The 16690-nt window shown below is 35.8% G+C and overlaps 1 protein-coding gene across 1 annotated transcript in view; it reads right to left on the bottom strand.

The window, feature by feature from the left end:
* The window catches only part of LOC150078662 (phosphoenolpyruvate carboxykinase, cytosolic [GTP]-like), a 170075-nt gene that overhangs the window by 77652 nt on the left and 75733 nt on the right, over positions 1–16690 (bottom strand). The window contains exon 2 of the mRNA XM_090383707.1: positions 6310–6576. Within this exon, the coding sequence (XP_090239833.1) occupies positions 6310–6576 (267 nt within the window). The remainder of the gene's footprint in view (positions 1–6309; positions 6577–16690) is intronic.

Here is a 16690-nt window from a genome sequence, read left to right as displayed (position 1 = left end):
TTTGCTGCATTTCATAGCATTCTTTACCAGAGACTCCTTGTAATCTGCCTAGTTTGCCTAACCTCCTTTGTCATTTGATTGCATACTACTTTATATCTACCATAGGCTTCTGTGTCATCAGATAATTATATGCATCCCATGCATTTTTATTCTCAGCCACAAGTCTCATTAGTTCATATTATATCCATTTAGGTTTAAGCCTGAAATGGTATTTCTTAGTTGGTATGAAAAACCTAGTAGTTTCCCCGAATGCTTTCCATTTAGCATTTGCTGCTGGTAACATTATCAGATGGTCCCGCTGTTTAGAATTTAAAAACTATCTGAAACCACTGCAGTCAACTTTATGAAAATAAAAACCCTTCCCTTTATCCTTGATAGTAGCTATGTTTTTAAGTAAGTTCCACATCAGCACACTGGGTTCACTACCATACAGAAGGTCTTTTACATGAAGAGTCCGTGCTGATAATCAGATCAAGAGTATTGCTTCCTCTTGTTGTTTCTCTAACGTGCTGATGTAGAAAACAGTCATCCAATAAATCCACAAAAGTCGCACGCGCGCGTGTGTCCAACCCACAAGTTAGTCAATACCACGAAAGTTAAAATCTCCCTGGTCCTATTCTGATTTACTGGCACACTACTTCTCTGTACAGTGTTTGTTGTACTCATCAGAATCATTAGTCCTATAATGCACACACGTCTACTCTCATTTTTGTTTACTCATTGCCAAACCAAACTGTCACACTAAACTGACTCAACACTACACTGGTCACCCATGGCAACTGGATGCACTCTCAGATTTTGTGCTTCTTAATTAAGAGGCGCATAACCCCTCCCTCCTGTTTGTATACATTGTACTCTCCATATTCAAATTCTGCATCCACTGACACCAAGTCTCTGATATCCTCAGAATGTCTGCATTTGATGACTCGACCAGCACTGCAAATTCAAATTTATTTACTACGCTCCTAGCATTGGTTTACATTCAAGTACTGTATACACACACCTGTCCTTATTTTTAATTACCCTCACACAGCCCATATATTTCTTTGTTTCATAATTTTCATGATAACCCAAAGCAGGGCTTGAAATCCCTGACACTTTGCTTTCCAGGCTGCTGCATATTCTAATAGAAGCAGTGCAAGAATCACTTTCATCTCAGCCTGCGGCTCTAGTAAATGTATTAGTCTGTGTACCTGCCAAGCTATCAGCTTTCTGACCCATTTAGCACTGCCTCAGTAGCATCAGCGAATATTCTTGCTCTCCTTCTATTTAAGTGTAATCCATTCCTGTAAAATCTCTCCTGCTGACAAGCACAGACCATGCTGAAAAAGATTCTACCCCATGAGCCTTGCACAGTCTCTCCAGGGCGAAATTGATTGACAAGGCTCTCAAAATGTACTCCTATTATCGTATCTGGGCAGGATTGCAGACAATTTCTGATTTAATTTTAACTCATGACTTTTTCCCAAGTTGCCCTGTACTTGTTAATTAAATTCTCAGATCTCCTACTCTTATTATTATTGATGCTCACGTGTACAACAATATCACCTTTTGCCCTCAAAAGATGATATCTGCTCTACATCATCTACTTTTGCCTCTGGCACACATACTTTCAAAATTACTTTACTTTAACAATTCAAAAAAAGGAAAATTCATTTGAGAATTATTACTAAAATAATGTATGGCATAGATAAATTAATACGTTATACATGTAATTTAAAACAACAAAGAGAAAAGAGATTTCTCAATTCTCATTTTTCTCTTGTTATTAGAATTAATTTTTTAACACATCCATTAGATTCCAATAAGAATTAATTAAAAATATGTAAACTCAAAAAATTAACAGTTTTTTCCTCTCTTATCGGGACAAATGATGGTATTATCGGGAAGCGGGACTTTAAGTTCTAAATCGGGACAATCCTGGCCATATCGGGACAGTTGGCCACCCTGCTCCTATTCCACCTATCTTTTTTGCACAACTTATTTTTTGTTTCCCTGACAATAGAGTCACTAACAATTATTATTACATCCTTTGGAACCAGCACATTCTGCCTTCTTGGGATTGCCAATATCATGCCTGATGCACAAGTGAGGGCCTAGCATTGAGTTGGTCGGCTGAGAGTTTGATGGGGGCCCCCATTTTAATTGCTTCAAGCTGTCATACACACCCATCAGAAGACCAACTTCATGCCAAATTTCCTTGTACTGTTCGCACCGAACACACACACACACAATCCCCCCCCAGGTCCTATTCCAGAAAGTTCACAAACAGCTTTGCTACTTCTAGCATGAAGCACAATTTTAATTTAAATTCAATTAATACACTAAACTGATAGATACCTAAATGCAATAATATATATTACACTGTCAAGTTACTTTATATGTATTGTGCTATACAGTTAGGTTAGATTAGTTATAACCTGACCAGAATAAAGTTTATTAGCTAAAACAAAAAATTTGCACCAACCTACAGGATTAGAACTTGAGCTTACTTGTTTACCATAATTAAAAATCTAGAATTCCACTACTATGCACTACTCTACAAGTTACACTATACTATATTCAAGCCACATCACTGATAACAAAAGCTCTATGAATATTAACTTCATACATTACATAATATGTGATAAAGTTAAGTTATTAAAACACGTATATATTGCTATAAATTATAGTTTACAGGCTTCTTCTAATATTAATTACACTGCTACAAAACTATGTAGAGACTTCCAAGTATTGTCTATATCAAGTACTAAAACAATAGCAGCAAATTTTGAACATTCTTATTGAAATAACACAATGGCAGCAGAAGTAGGCTGTTTTTTAAGCAATTATAAGGGTCAAGTAAAGAATAAATGCACCAAATTAATTAGAGAATTACAAATAATTACTACACTACTAATTTTAAATCAAAATTTATAAAAAAACAATTTTAAATCAGTAAATAAAGTTCTACTTGGTGACTCCCAAAAAAGTTTCTAGTCTAGGTAGCCTCATCAGCAAAGAAATCCACTTGTTGAGGATTTCCAAACCAATTGTTGAGGCTAAAAGTAAGGCATCTGGAGCCAAATGGAATCTATTTATTAATATTAAAATAAGCAGAAAAAGAAGTAAGTAAACCTGCGGCAATAATTATCAGAGCATCCTTAGATTCAGGGGAAGCCACTATGGATTGTGCAAGTGTGAAAATGTGCAAGTGTCTTCTTTCCAATGCATATAGCAGGATCAAAGGAAGAAATAAGTAAATACAGAAGTCAGAGATCAAAGAAATAATACAGGATCATCTTCTGGATTACTGTTATAGGTCAATCACAGCATGGATTCATTAAGGGAAGATATCATCTGACCATCTGATTGGCTACTACGTTTAGTAACAAAGGAAAAGGATGCAAAAAATAATTTTTACATCATATACTTAGATTTTATAAAATGTTCTGCATGAAAGACTGCTGTACAAATTAGAACAGTGTGGCATAAGATTAAAGGCAAGTTACTGCTATGGATAAAGGGATGGATAAGTGGCAAAAGGCATAGAGTAGTCATTAATGGGAACTGCTTTCTTGGTAATAGTGGACTCTTTCAGGAGTCAGTGCAAGGTCTTTTGTTGTTTTCGATATATATGAAGACAAAGTTTAACGTCAAAGTTAGTGAGAAGACTTCAAAGAAGACCTAAAAAATTAGCCACGTGGGCTGAGAAGAGGCAATTGAAATTTAACAGAAAAAAAAACATGCAAGATACTGTAAATCAGAAGCAGGAATCCACGAATAACATACCAACTGGGTGATACCACACTGAAGGTAGTAGAAAACAAAAAAAAAAAAAAAGACCAGGGGATAATTGCACAGTTTGACTGAAGTTTCCTGAGAAGTGTACAGGTTGTTAGGAGAGATTGTGAAGAACTTTGCCAACAGGGACAAAGAAGCAATTGTCCTGTTGTGTGAGGCAATAGTTGGGCTGCATCTTGAATATCGTATACAGGTCTCGAAGCCTCATTTTAGAAAGGATGTGGATCTGTTGAAACAGGTACAGGGAAGAGTAGCAATTAGATTAGTCGAGAACAAAAAATACCTTTACCAAGAAGGACTTCAGTTCTGCGAATTGCAATGTCTGGAAACTACACACCCAAAAGGAGAGTCGACTGATATGTTTAAGGCCTTAAATGGATTGAGTAAATTAAATACAAATGCCATCCTTCTGTTGCTTGGAAAACACACATAATGGGATATAAATTGAAGAATGAAATATTTAAGCATCAAAAGTGAAAAACAATGGCTGTGGTATAGAGTGCAGAAATTTGCTTTTGGCCAGAGGGCGACTAATTATTGAAACGCTAATGCATGATGGTAAGGCTGTTGGTAACCTTGGGTATAACCTAGTTACCAACTAGTATAATGGAAGTGACCACCCAGGTGCAAACCAATGTAAGCAGGAGTCAAGGTGTGGTGTCCATACCACACAGAGGAATGCCACCCCTCCATGTTACCAGTCAATTATAGGCGACAGATGACATTCATCAACCGGTGCGATACCAACACCCTGCTTACTGGAAGCTCAAAGTGGAAACCGGTGTCTCCAGAGCAAAGCGAGTAACCCCAATCTCTTCCATCACATAGTTTGATTGATGTTTTTTGAGGTTATGATGAACACCATGGCAAGATTCAATCTTCCTTACATTTCAAGGATACAACCCTAAAACAGTGGTCACAGGCTGGCCACTAGACCAAACCTATTGGTAACTCTCCAGGAGGCATCCAGATCAGTCTCTCTCTCATTAAATTTTAGTTGCTATTTTCTGGGCCCATATGTGCAACCACTCCAAATCTCTATTGAAGCATCATGGCTTGGCCTGAATTATTAACTACCCTTCAGTCCATGGGCCTTACATCTAAAGTAATGTTGAGGTACAACATTAATGCTCTGCCTGTTCTTCATGTTATAATCTGCTACATTTACAGAAAATGTAGCAATGAATAATATGACTGGGAGGTCCCCTCCACAACACAAGAATGGAAAATTTCATACGTTTCCACTATTGCAAGCCCTCTACACATGTACAACACACTTTATGGGTGCCCAACTTTTATCCTGGTCAACTAATTTAATTTCAAAATATGCAGCACAGATTCTTCACAAACTATTTTATATTCTGCCTTTTTTTTCACCACAACACATTGCAAACGTAACAAAGTATATTTGGATTGTTCATACAACTCATGAGTTGCCATTGTCAAAAGCACAGCATACGAAAATCACATTAGAAGCAGATACTAGTTAGCACGACTGCACAAGAAAACAACTGAATGTGGAAGAAACACTTAACAAGTTTTTATTTTTTATTTTATTATTATTTTTTATGCTGCATAAGCTCATACACTTGCTTTCTTGCATCACATGCCAAAAACACATTTGGGCACATCTATACCTGTCAGTCACAAAGGAAGTAGAACTTCCATTGCATATACATGGAAGTCTATACATAGACTTCATCTAAGAAAACAAAAAATGACTTATGAAATAGACAAAAATGGTCTGGACTTTTAGAATTAGTAATAAAAGTACACCCAGAAACACCAGAATTTTTGAAACATCAAATTCTGTGTAGACAGGTGTTATTAGAAGGGATAAACAGATAAGGTGGGTGGTGGTGGTGTTTTTTTTTTTGGCATACTATATAAGCTTGCTTCTTTACATCATTTGTCACTATTAATATTAAACATTAAGTACTGTTATATTAAATGTGAGAATACCAACAAGTTAGAATAAATGTAATTTGCTAAGAAGTTAACCAAATTTTTTTTGTTTGTTTTTTCTATTGCTATTTCATGTTAGGTTATAAGCAAAAACATCATTCTTTTCTCACCACATTTGCAAGTTCAAGTGTTGATTTAATCAGTTTTTGTTCAGTGACTCTTGATGTTACTCAGATGTTGCATGGAAACTGATGGTGGCAATTTGAATATTTATATGCACTTTTGAATGCAAAAAGTCCCAATGCTAAAATTCTCTTTACAGTAGTGTGTGAAAGCAAAGTAAACAATCAAAACAATGCTGCCTCTTCATATCTGTAATGAGTTAAAGGTATTAAATGTGTTTATATATAACTGATAAGTGTATAAAAGCTTGGATCATAAACAAATGAAGAGATCACAAGAATATATATAAAACAAAGAGAAAATAATTACATTTGTTATTAATCTTAATCCATTTTAGGCAGTAAAATATCAAAATTTACTATATACACTTTGCAAGCTTGCCATTTTATATTACAATTTAATAATATAAAAAAAAGGATATGAATATGCTGACATTACCAGTTTTCATATTTTGTCAATGGAACAATCATTCCTTGCTTTTGCATTAAATTGAGCAGATGATCATTTTCAGCATCACTGCCATCGCATATATGGATCCCATCTGGATGGCAAAGACGAACCTTTTCCTCTATATAAGCCCTGACATCTGGCTTTAGTTGATTCATATCTCCATGAACAACACTAAGCATCCTAACATTTGCTGGTTCCACATGCTGAATAACTGGCTTGCCACCTGGTGACTTCTGTGCCAGGATTCTTCCATATCTATAAATTAATGTTATATTAAGGTCAAATATAAAACTATCACTGATAAACGAAAGCAATTCATTGCAAATGTACAACTAATAAATTTCAAGTGTGTGTGTAAAATAGTTATAATTAAGCTTTATCACTTTGAAGGCCTATATATATAGAGAACAGCTAATCACACAGCTGAAATTTAGAATACAATGTAAACTACTTATTGTGATCACAGATAAATGTTACCATTTGTGTAATTTATGAAGTTTGATCAGACATATAAAAAACAACTACTGCAATCAGAATTTCAATTTATGTTATTGCATTTTTTGCCTTATGATGCATGCAGTAAAGCGATTACCTAACATTCCAATTTGTTTTTGAACTCCATGTTGCATGCCCGGTTACTGCTGTTGCTTTGTACAGTCTATTTGGTTGTGAGTATCATAATTCTATGAAAACAAAGTACTTTATCAGTACTCCTATCAATCTGACTGATTTACAGTAAAACATTAACCATTTTTTAATTTTTGATTTTAATATTCTTTTTTTTTTAATGATTTCCAGACAGCATGACAGCACCACCAAATATGGAGCAATATGACCTTAGTTGCTAATGCTCCTAAAAACCAAAATAACAAACAGCATGACAGTTTCATTTTTATTTATAACTTTCTTGAAAAAAAAAAAAGTGAAAAATCAAAAAGCATTTTACATTGCTTGATTTTAGTGGTCTCTTTCTGTCCACTTCCACCATTTTATGTACACATTTACACTCTGCACCAATAAACAATGCTGAACAGCTGCATTCTTGTTTTCATCAGTTATTTTTATCAATTAAGTTGTCTCAAGTGATCACAATAAGCAGGATCCACTGAATATGATATTTGAGCAAAGCAGAAAGGAGTGAAGCAGCATTTGGGAGATAAAGCCCATCGGACATATTGTTTAATTTATATAGTTGTACTGTCATGTGTTAACAGTTGTAAAAGCTATTAATGAATGGCAAGATGCTAACTGCACTATTGATGGACCCACTGCACAGTTCAGAAACTTTAGTTGGCTTGAGCATATTTCGTTGGCTTATAGAACTCCTGGTGCATCAAATGCAATGATCATAGTATGGCAGTAGTAGAAGAATGCTTATACAGTATGTGTCTTATTTGTGTAATGTAGTAGTAATAGTGGCATGTGATGCAAGAAAGCAAGTGTATGAGCTTATGCAGCATCAGCCAAAAAAAAAATATATCACACCATTTCCTCCAAATGCCTGTCCAGTTCCTTCTTAAATTTATTTAACCTATCAACTTCCACAAGACGGCAGATAGCAGGTTGTTCCAACAATTAACCACCCGCTGGCTAAAGGCAAATTTCCGCACATCTATTCTACATCTGTCTTTTCTTCATTTGAATTTATGCCCCCTTAGGTTCGTAATCTGAACAAGTGGAAGGATCCCATCAGAATTCAGCGTGCTCAACCCATTCAAGGCCTTATAGACCTCAATCAGATCACTGCGCAGGTGCCTAGTCTCCAGCCACTGCAATTTGCAGAACTTAAGCCTCTCTTGGTAAGCGGATCCCTTCATTCCCCTCACCAATCTTGTTGCCCTTCTCTGTACACACTCAAGCAAATCTACATCCTTTCTAAAATGAGGCCTCCAGACCTGTACGCAGTACTCAAGGTGTGGCCTGACCATTGCCTTATACAGAGGTACAATCACCTTTTCCCTGCTAGCAAAATTCCTATATATCATTGACAAAACCCCATGACCTGCCTTGGCAGCCTGTCTGCATTGCTCAAAAAACTTCTTATCTGACTGCACTCCCAGGTCTTTTTCATTTTCTACCACCTTAAGTGTAGTACCACACAGTTGGTATGTTTCTCTGGGGTTACTTCTACCCATATGCAGTACTTTGCATTTATCAAGGTTAAACTTCAGTTGCCACTTCTTAGCCCATCTGCCCAAATTATCTAGATCCTGTTGCAGTAGCACACTGCCATTACTGTCATTAACAACCCTGCCAACCTTTGTATCATCTGCAAACTTCGACACTAAGCCTGATATACCTTCATCATATCATTGATAAATATACAAAACAACAGAGGACCCAACACCGAACCCTGTGGGACTCCACTAATAACATTAGTCCACGAAGAGCAGCACCCACTGATTACCACCTATATATGCTGTCTTCTCCCACTCAACCATCTTTTTATCCATTGTAGCAACTTACCCTTAACACCATTCTGCTCCAATTTGTACAATAGTCTTCCATGCACAACAATGTTAAAAGCTTTTCTGAAATCCAAATATATGATATCAAAATTATTTTTTGTATCCAATTCCTTTGTAACCACATCATAATATCCTATCAAATTTGTCAGACAAGACTTTCACTTAACAAACCCATGCTGTGTCTGAATTATTGCTGCAGTCTTGTCTAGATGATCCTGCAATGCATCTTTAACCAGTGACTCCATTATTTTACCCAGAACAGAAGTTAAACTAACTGGTCTGTAATTACTCGTGTCACCCTTCGATTTCCCTTTGTGAATTGGGGACACATTTGCACATCTCCAGTCCGTGGGGACCTCCCCTGAGTCCAAGGATGCTCTCATAATTATGGCTAAGGGTTTGCTTAGTTGCTTTGCCGCCTCCTTTAATATAACTGGATAGATCCCATCCACCCCAGGTGCCTTTCTTATGTTTAACTTCAACAATTTCTCCTCCACTTTGCTCTCAGTTATTACAAAATCATTAAGCTCCCTGCTACAATTTGATAACCTTCTGCCATTTTCAAACCTTAATAACTCCTCATGTGTGAATGTAGATGCAAAATACTCATTCAATTTGTTTGCTATCTGAGCAGGATCATCAACAATGGAACCATCGATATCAAGTTGACCAATCAGATTCATCCCCTCCTTTTAGAGTTTATATAAGTAAAGAAATCCTTGCTGTTTTTCTTAGCATCTTTTGCCATGTGAGCATTCACAAGCAGGTTTGCATGTTATCCCGACAGAAAATCATTGAATATTGTGGGCAAAACCCTACTCCCTCTGGGATCAGTTGTCTCAATTTATGAAGACTTCCTACATTCCTTTGTTCACCAACAACAGTGATGAAAATGGCTTTTTAGAATCAGATGGATACTTTATTTATGGTTACATTTGTAGGAGTATGTAAACTCCCAGTAACATAAACATGTTTATGTTACTGAATGTCTGTACAGACTGTCAGAGGTGTCAACAGCCAGTACAGGCCCCCATATCAGTGCAGCTGACTCATCTGCTTCCCCCACCAGACATCTCCACATGAATGACACACAACAAACAATACCATCACAAGAACAGTGCGTTTACTTACAAATATGCCAGCATTTGCAGCCATTGGACTGACACATTAAAGACTGATCAAGTCATCTTATCAAGGCTTTGAACAGAATAGCAATTACCATTGTGTCATCACATTGGAAGCAAACTCCAGTGCAACACACAGCAACCAATTTTTAGATATGCATGCTTTTTGATAAAACATACTGCTGAAAATGACTTTCATGATAGATAAATGTCTACTGAAAACAACTACAGAAAACATGAAACAAATTTCTTAAAACAAGGTGTGGCTGTTAGTTTTTTTGTTTTTTTTTTGTGCATATAATCTATAAACACAGTACATCAGTGTTTAAACATACAATATCATATCATGCAAGGAAAATAAAAGTGAAGGGAAGCATAAATGAAAAAGTTGAGCAACGAGTAATTCAACACCACACAAAATTTTGAAATGGAGATATCACTTTTTTACCTCCTTAACACGTCCGCTGGCAGAATATTATGAACAAGATAGGATTTAATTGCCTGCATTAAATTGTATAAAAATGTTTTTTAAAAAAAAAGCATAATGAAAATAAAATTCCGAATAAATAAGTGGGGCCTACACTCACTCAGGGAAGCACAACTGCACTGTATCCTGCGAAAAAGGATGGTACAAATATTGCTGGGAATGCACTAGAAAATGGATGAATGCAGACTCACACTCAAGAAAAAAAAAGCAGAGAAAATTTAGAACCAAAGCAACCATTTCAAGGAGGCATCGGCCCTGTGAAAATTCTTGAAGCACTCATTTCTGTTATGCTTGCGAACAGCAAAAGAACCATAGGTACCCCTACACAAGTGAGTGATTGAGACAGACAATAACAGAAAATACATCTTAAATGTGGTTAACCTAATAACCATGGAGCAACAAAATCAAAATGTAAATTTCAATGCCAACTGACAGGCCAAACTGAAATGCAAATATGAACATGTACTAATTAAAATTACAAAGCAAGGCAAATAACAAAAGCCCAGTACTAAGGCCCAACTCAAACTAACTGAAGTTTACAGTTTAAGCTTCTCCTCAGTGACTGGGTTAACCGTATTTAAGACATTTTTCTGTCATTGTCTGCCTCAATCGATCACTTGCATTAGGTGCATCTATGGCTCTTGTGCTGTTAGCAAGACATGACAGAAATGTGTGTTTTGAGAATTTCCAAAGAGAATTGGCCCTTTGGAAATTCTCAAAACTTTTTAAACCTTTTTCTGGTAGGCAGATAGCAGCTAGAATTACTTCAGCCTTATTGGTTACAGTTTGCAACAATTCCTTTAATGTAGTATAAAAGTGTTTAATCTAGTAAATCATTATTTAACAAATCAAATTAACACTTTAATTTGCATATTAAGATAAATATGACAAAGATGTTTGTACTCCATTTTATTTTAAATACAGAGTTCAAATCAAGTAGAACACAAGTAATATTATTTTAAACAAACTTTGTTTTAAACATTAAAAACTACAAATTTAATCAGATATATGCAATTCTGGCTCAATCATACTGTCTTATTCATTTGAAAGAAATTGGAAAGGTTCTGGTGAGTAAATATCCTGTTGCATTGCTGTTTCATAATGTCGTTCTCTATTTATCTTAGGTTAAATTGACAAATTCCATGTCAGAATTTGTAAATTTAAAATCTTCTTTACTTTACTTTTCTTAACTTCCTATTTCACCTATAATTTTTTTTCTCTTATTGCTGTTGCCTTCTCATCATCATCTGCCACATTCTTACATTACCCAAATTTATATCCTTCTTACTACTATTGCATAACATGTTGACACTATCTTTGACAAAGTGTAAATAGATAAGAACATGATCACTTAATATTTTCTCATGCAGTTACTATAACTCTGCTTTACTTCATTCCAGCTTGCAGCCCAATAGTAGTAAATAGTGCATTTTATGAAAAATTCTCTTATTCAATATTGACCACTGTCTATAAACATTTACAGATGAATATGACTCCTTATCCACTGATTGTAAGAGGACTGTGGTAGTGGCACTTAAGAAAATGCACCTAATATTGCCATCATTTGATAATTCATCGGAAGGATGCACAGACTCATTATCTAACAATAAAAATGTCAATGTCAACAAAGCTGCAATATCATTTGCATTTAATTGTTTACTTCTTTTACAAAGAAATTGTTAAACTATTCTAAAGAAGTTTGAACTGTATCATTAAATTCTCATTTAATGAAAATTTCTTCATTTCTTACATAAAAGAAGGCAATCCAAATTAGATTGGAAGAGTGTCCAATCACCTTCAGTTTATTGTGTCAAATAATAAATCAGATTGCCTAATAATTTCTCTGCTGGAAATTTTCTCTCTCTCTCTCTCTCTCTCTCTCTCTCTCTCTCTCTCTCTCTCTCTCCTCTCTCTCTCTCTCTCTCTCTCTCTCTCTCTCTCTCTCTCTCTCTCTCGGGGGGGGGGGGGGGTAACTTGGGATTTTTGTTTTTTTTTTCGCTGGTGCAGCATAAGCCTCAGGCTTCCTTGTACCATATGGCTAATAATTATAATAATAAATATATATATATATTTTTTTTTTAGATGTACGACTACATCGTTCTTTAAAAAAAAAAAAAAATAACAGTTGTTGCATAAAAATTACCTGGAAACTGTTATGTAAAACCGTCATGGGCAAAAATGGACACTTCGTTGAAAGTCTGACCCTGAGATTTGTTGACCATGATAATAAAAGCTAAGAAATTGTCTTCTCTTCAAAATAAATGCCAAGTTAGTTTCAATGGGAGCTAAATCAATTCTCAGGATTTGAAAAATCAGTCAGAAAATTTTTTGGATTTTATTATTTTTTTTTTCTCAATTTTACTGTTAAATAAAATCTATAGAAAAAGGAAACAGATCAAAAGCTTGTTTAGACTGACTTATTCAAGTTCAAATGGCATTCTGGACAGATGGTTGGAGGGACATAAGCAAATTACTGTATTATATAGATTTGCTAGCACAACCCTGCAAATGCTACATAAAGGAGAAAAATAAATGTTTGTAATGGCAATAAATGGTTAAACAAAAATCCACTAATCTGCTAACTGTCCACTTGTCCCCATTGATGAGGGAAGGGAATATTATTAGCACACCCTTCACTATGCACAACTAATGCTAATCCCAGTGGACTGGGATAGGATGCTGACATCAGACCTGTTCTGGTGTGGGATTTTGTTGGCAGCAATCTGCTAGTTGCTGACTGCTTCTGACCCACACCCAGAGGTCAGCCAGCTCACTGTTCTCCCCTCACTGAGGCTCTTTTGCCTTAGTATCACCACCTTCCTCCTTTGAGTGGAGGTGTCCCATTCAAGGGAGGGGCCATTTCAACCCCTTACCTACTAGGACTCTCCTAGCTTGTTGAAATCTACCTGCTTACTATTACCACTCTCCCTTCAATTGTCCTCATCATTTCTACCAGAGGTTGACCAATTGTGGGCAACATTCACAATTGCTCATCTTTTACATGTGGAAACTACTGTTGAAAGGTGGACTGCTATGTGCTCAATTGCCTATGGCTACATCAGACCAAACAATTGATGCAGCCAACATTATTTTTTTCCTTTATTTATTATTATTTTTTTATAATTTATTAATTATTTTTTGTGTGTGGATCCTCCCTGGGAAGCTCAGACAACCCCAGGAACAGCCTAGCCAGAGTAATGATTCTGGACTCCCTGGCCTGACTTCCCATGCCAAAGACAGAAACCAGGGGTCTGTGGTGCTCCATGAGGCACCTCATGGCAAAGAGGCCAGAAGAACAACATTAACAACACATCACTCAGACTTTCTGGCATTCACTGTGAGAACTGGAATCCGATTAAACATGTATCAGATCCAATACAGAATGGTTACAGATGACTATGCACCTGATTAAGAACCACACAGAACACTTGTTCCTGAAATAATACTGATGTATGCTGACTCCAACAGATCAGGATAATACAGACAACTGCTATGTTGATATAGAGGATGGAGAAAGAACAAGTCAGCGACAACAGCTTAAGGTACGTCTACCTATCCAAACCATGGAAAATGCAATTTCCAGGAGACCTGACTTAAATGTTTAAGGCTTTAATGAATTAGTAAACTAAATGCTGATGAATTCCTTACTCTTTTTCAGACAACACACATAAGAGGAAATAAACTTAAAAAGGATGGTTGCAGGACAGATGTGCAAAAATTTTCTTTCAGCCAGAGAGCAATAGATTGTTGGAATGAACTTCAGTCTTGTGTTGTTGCAGTGGATAGTTTGAAAAATGTAGGAAAGAATGAGATAAATTATTAAAGCAGACTCCCTAAGGTGGATAGTATTGTTTATACTATGCTATACTATGTTAACATAGTATAGCATAGTATAAACATAGTATAAATAATAAACATAGTATAAACATAGTTTATACTATGTTTATACTATGATAAGGTGGATAGTATTGTTTATACTATGCTATATAAGCTTATTTCCCACTAATAATACTAATATTTAATTTTATTAAATATTAGTATTAGTTAATAATCTATGAACAGATTCCACTCATTTGATTCATATATTCCTAAGGTAGTTTTTTTATATGGAAGTACTGCTGCAATAGATAAGCAAATCTTCTTAAGAAAAGTATGGAATGAATACCCCAGTATCTGTACCAAGAAAATAATGTTCCCGAAGAAGGGTTTATAGCTTGAGGTCTCAATCACAGGATCCCTGCAAAACATTCTGGAAGGCTGAATTTCTCACTAAACTATTTGGCTCATTTTTTGAGAACTACTGTGGTTCACAAACATTTTCCTGGGAACAACCACTGTTACCATATACATTACATTCAGAATATGATGATAAAACTGCATTAAGAATTCTGGTGGAGAAAGTATAGGCAGATATTTTTGCATGATGGGTCTTAAAGCAGATGACAGCTTCCAATACAAAATTTCCTTGTCACTAATGCATTAGTGGTTCTGCTGTTATCAGCTTCCTGCGTGTTGAAAATCCCAATGGTTCTGAAACATTGATTATCTGTATTCACACTTGATTTAATTTAGGGCCTTGGTGCAATTTGTTTCACTTTAAAGTTTAATAAAGTTAACCAAAAATTATGATGCAAGTTAGTGTACTTAATTTATCTATTTGATTTAGCCATGTATTTCACATACTATACCATATTTTCTCAAATACCAAATACCTGTGAATAAGCCACAAACCCTGTGTTTTAAGACACAAAAACAGGGGGTGGGGGGATGTGAATTTATTTTATGCATCCAAGTTATATTTTAATGAATATCAGTAATAAACAAATACTTCTTTTAGGCTACTGCCAGACAGACAAATAAAAATACTGAAGTTAACAAAATACAGCATTTTTATTTGTTTTGGAGAAACCCCAAACTTTGAATTATATTCACAAATACGCCACAAGCCAAAACTAGCGATCAATCATTATGGCTTCACACTTCATTCTAGGCCACATCATCATCATCAGCCATTTTCAATCCACTGCAGGATGAAGGCCTCTCCAGCAACTTTCCAGTTCCTTCTGTTTTGAGCACTGGCCAACCATTTACTACTCAAAAACTCATGAATTTCATCTATCCATCTCCGCCTTTGTCTTCCAGGTTTTCTTCTAGCTCTTCTTGGGTACCATTCTGTTATTTTCTTAGTCCATCTGTCATCCTGTCTTCGAGCTATGTGTCCTGCCCAAGACCATTTTAGTTCTTTAGTTTTGATAAGAATGTCCTTTACTTGAGTTTGCTGCCTAATCCATGTGTTTCTCTTCTTATTTAACAGTCTGACTCCCAATATAATTCGTTCCATTCTTCGCTGTGTAGTTCTTAGCTTCTCTTCCATTCTTTTGGTGAGTGCCCAAGTTTCACTTCCATAAGTCATGGTGGGGAGTATACATTGATTCATTATTTTACGTTTCAGACAAACTGGGATATTGCTCTTCAGTATATGACTATATTTCCTGAATGCTATCCATCCAAAATTTATTCTTCTCTTGACTTCCAGCCATTTATCATTATTACAGCTAATAACTTGTCCCAGATAAGTATATGACTCCACCTTTTCAATTACTGCTCCTTCAATCATTATTTCCCTTTCCGTGGCATACTTGTTCATCATTACTTTTGTTTTAGCCATATTCATCTTGAGTCCAAAATCCTTACTAACTGTGCATAACTGATTAAGATTTTCCTCTAATTCTTTGGGATCGTGGCTTATGACCACAATGTCATCTGCAAATCGTAAATGTTTTAGGTACTCTCCGTTCACATTGACTCCTTTCTGCGACCAGTCTAATCTTCTGAAAGCTTCCTCAAGGGCAGCAGTAAAAGCTTCGGAGATATTGTGTCTCCTTGTCGAACTCCTTTCTCGATTTTAAATTTGCCACTGTCTTTGTCTAGTCTAATAAAGGATGTAGCACTCTCATATATTTTCTTCAAAATCATAATATATGGAGTATCTATGCCTTGTCTTTCCAGTGCCCGAAACATTGCCTTATGCTGTATGGAGTCAAATGCCTTTTCATAATCCACAAATGCCAGGCATAATTGTGTTTTATATTCATTTGCTTTCTCCATTAGCTGTGATATTACGTGAAGGTGATCCGTAGTTGAGAATCCTGTCCTAAAGCCAGCTTGCTCTTTCGGTTGATTCTCATCAAGTATTCTTTCTAATCTGTTAGTAATGACCCTTGTGAACAACTTGTAGATATGGGACAACAAGCTAATTGGTCTATAATTTCCAATTTCTGATTTATCTC

Source organism: Mastigoproctus giganteus, chromosome 10, assembly GCF_048544385.1.
Source record: "Mastigoproctus giganteus isolate SK-2022 chromosome 10, ASM4854438v1, whole genome shotgun sequence".
In the NCBI taxonomy this organism is placed as follows: Eukaryota; Metazoa; Arthropoda; class Arachnida; order Uropygi; family Thelyphonidae; genus Mastigoproctus; species Mastigoproctus giganteus.
This window is presented reverse-complemented; position numbering and strand designations above follow the sequence as displayed.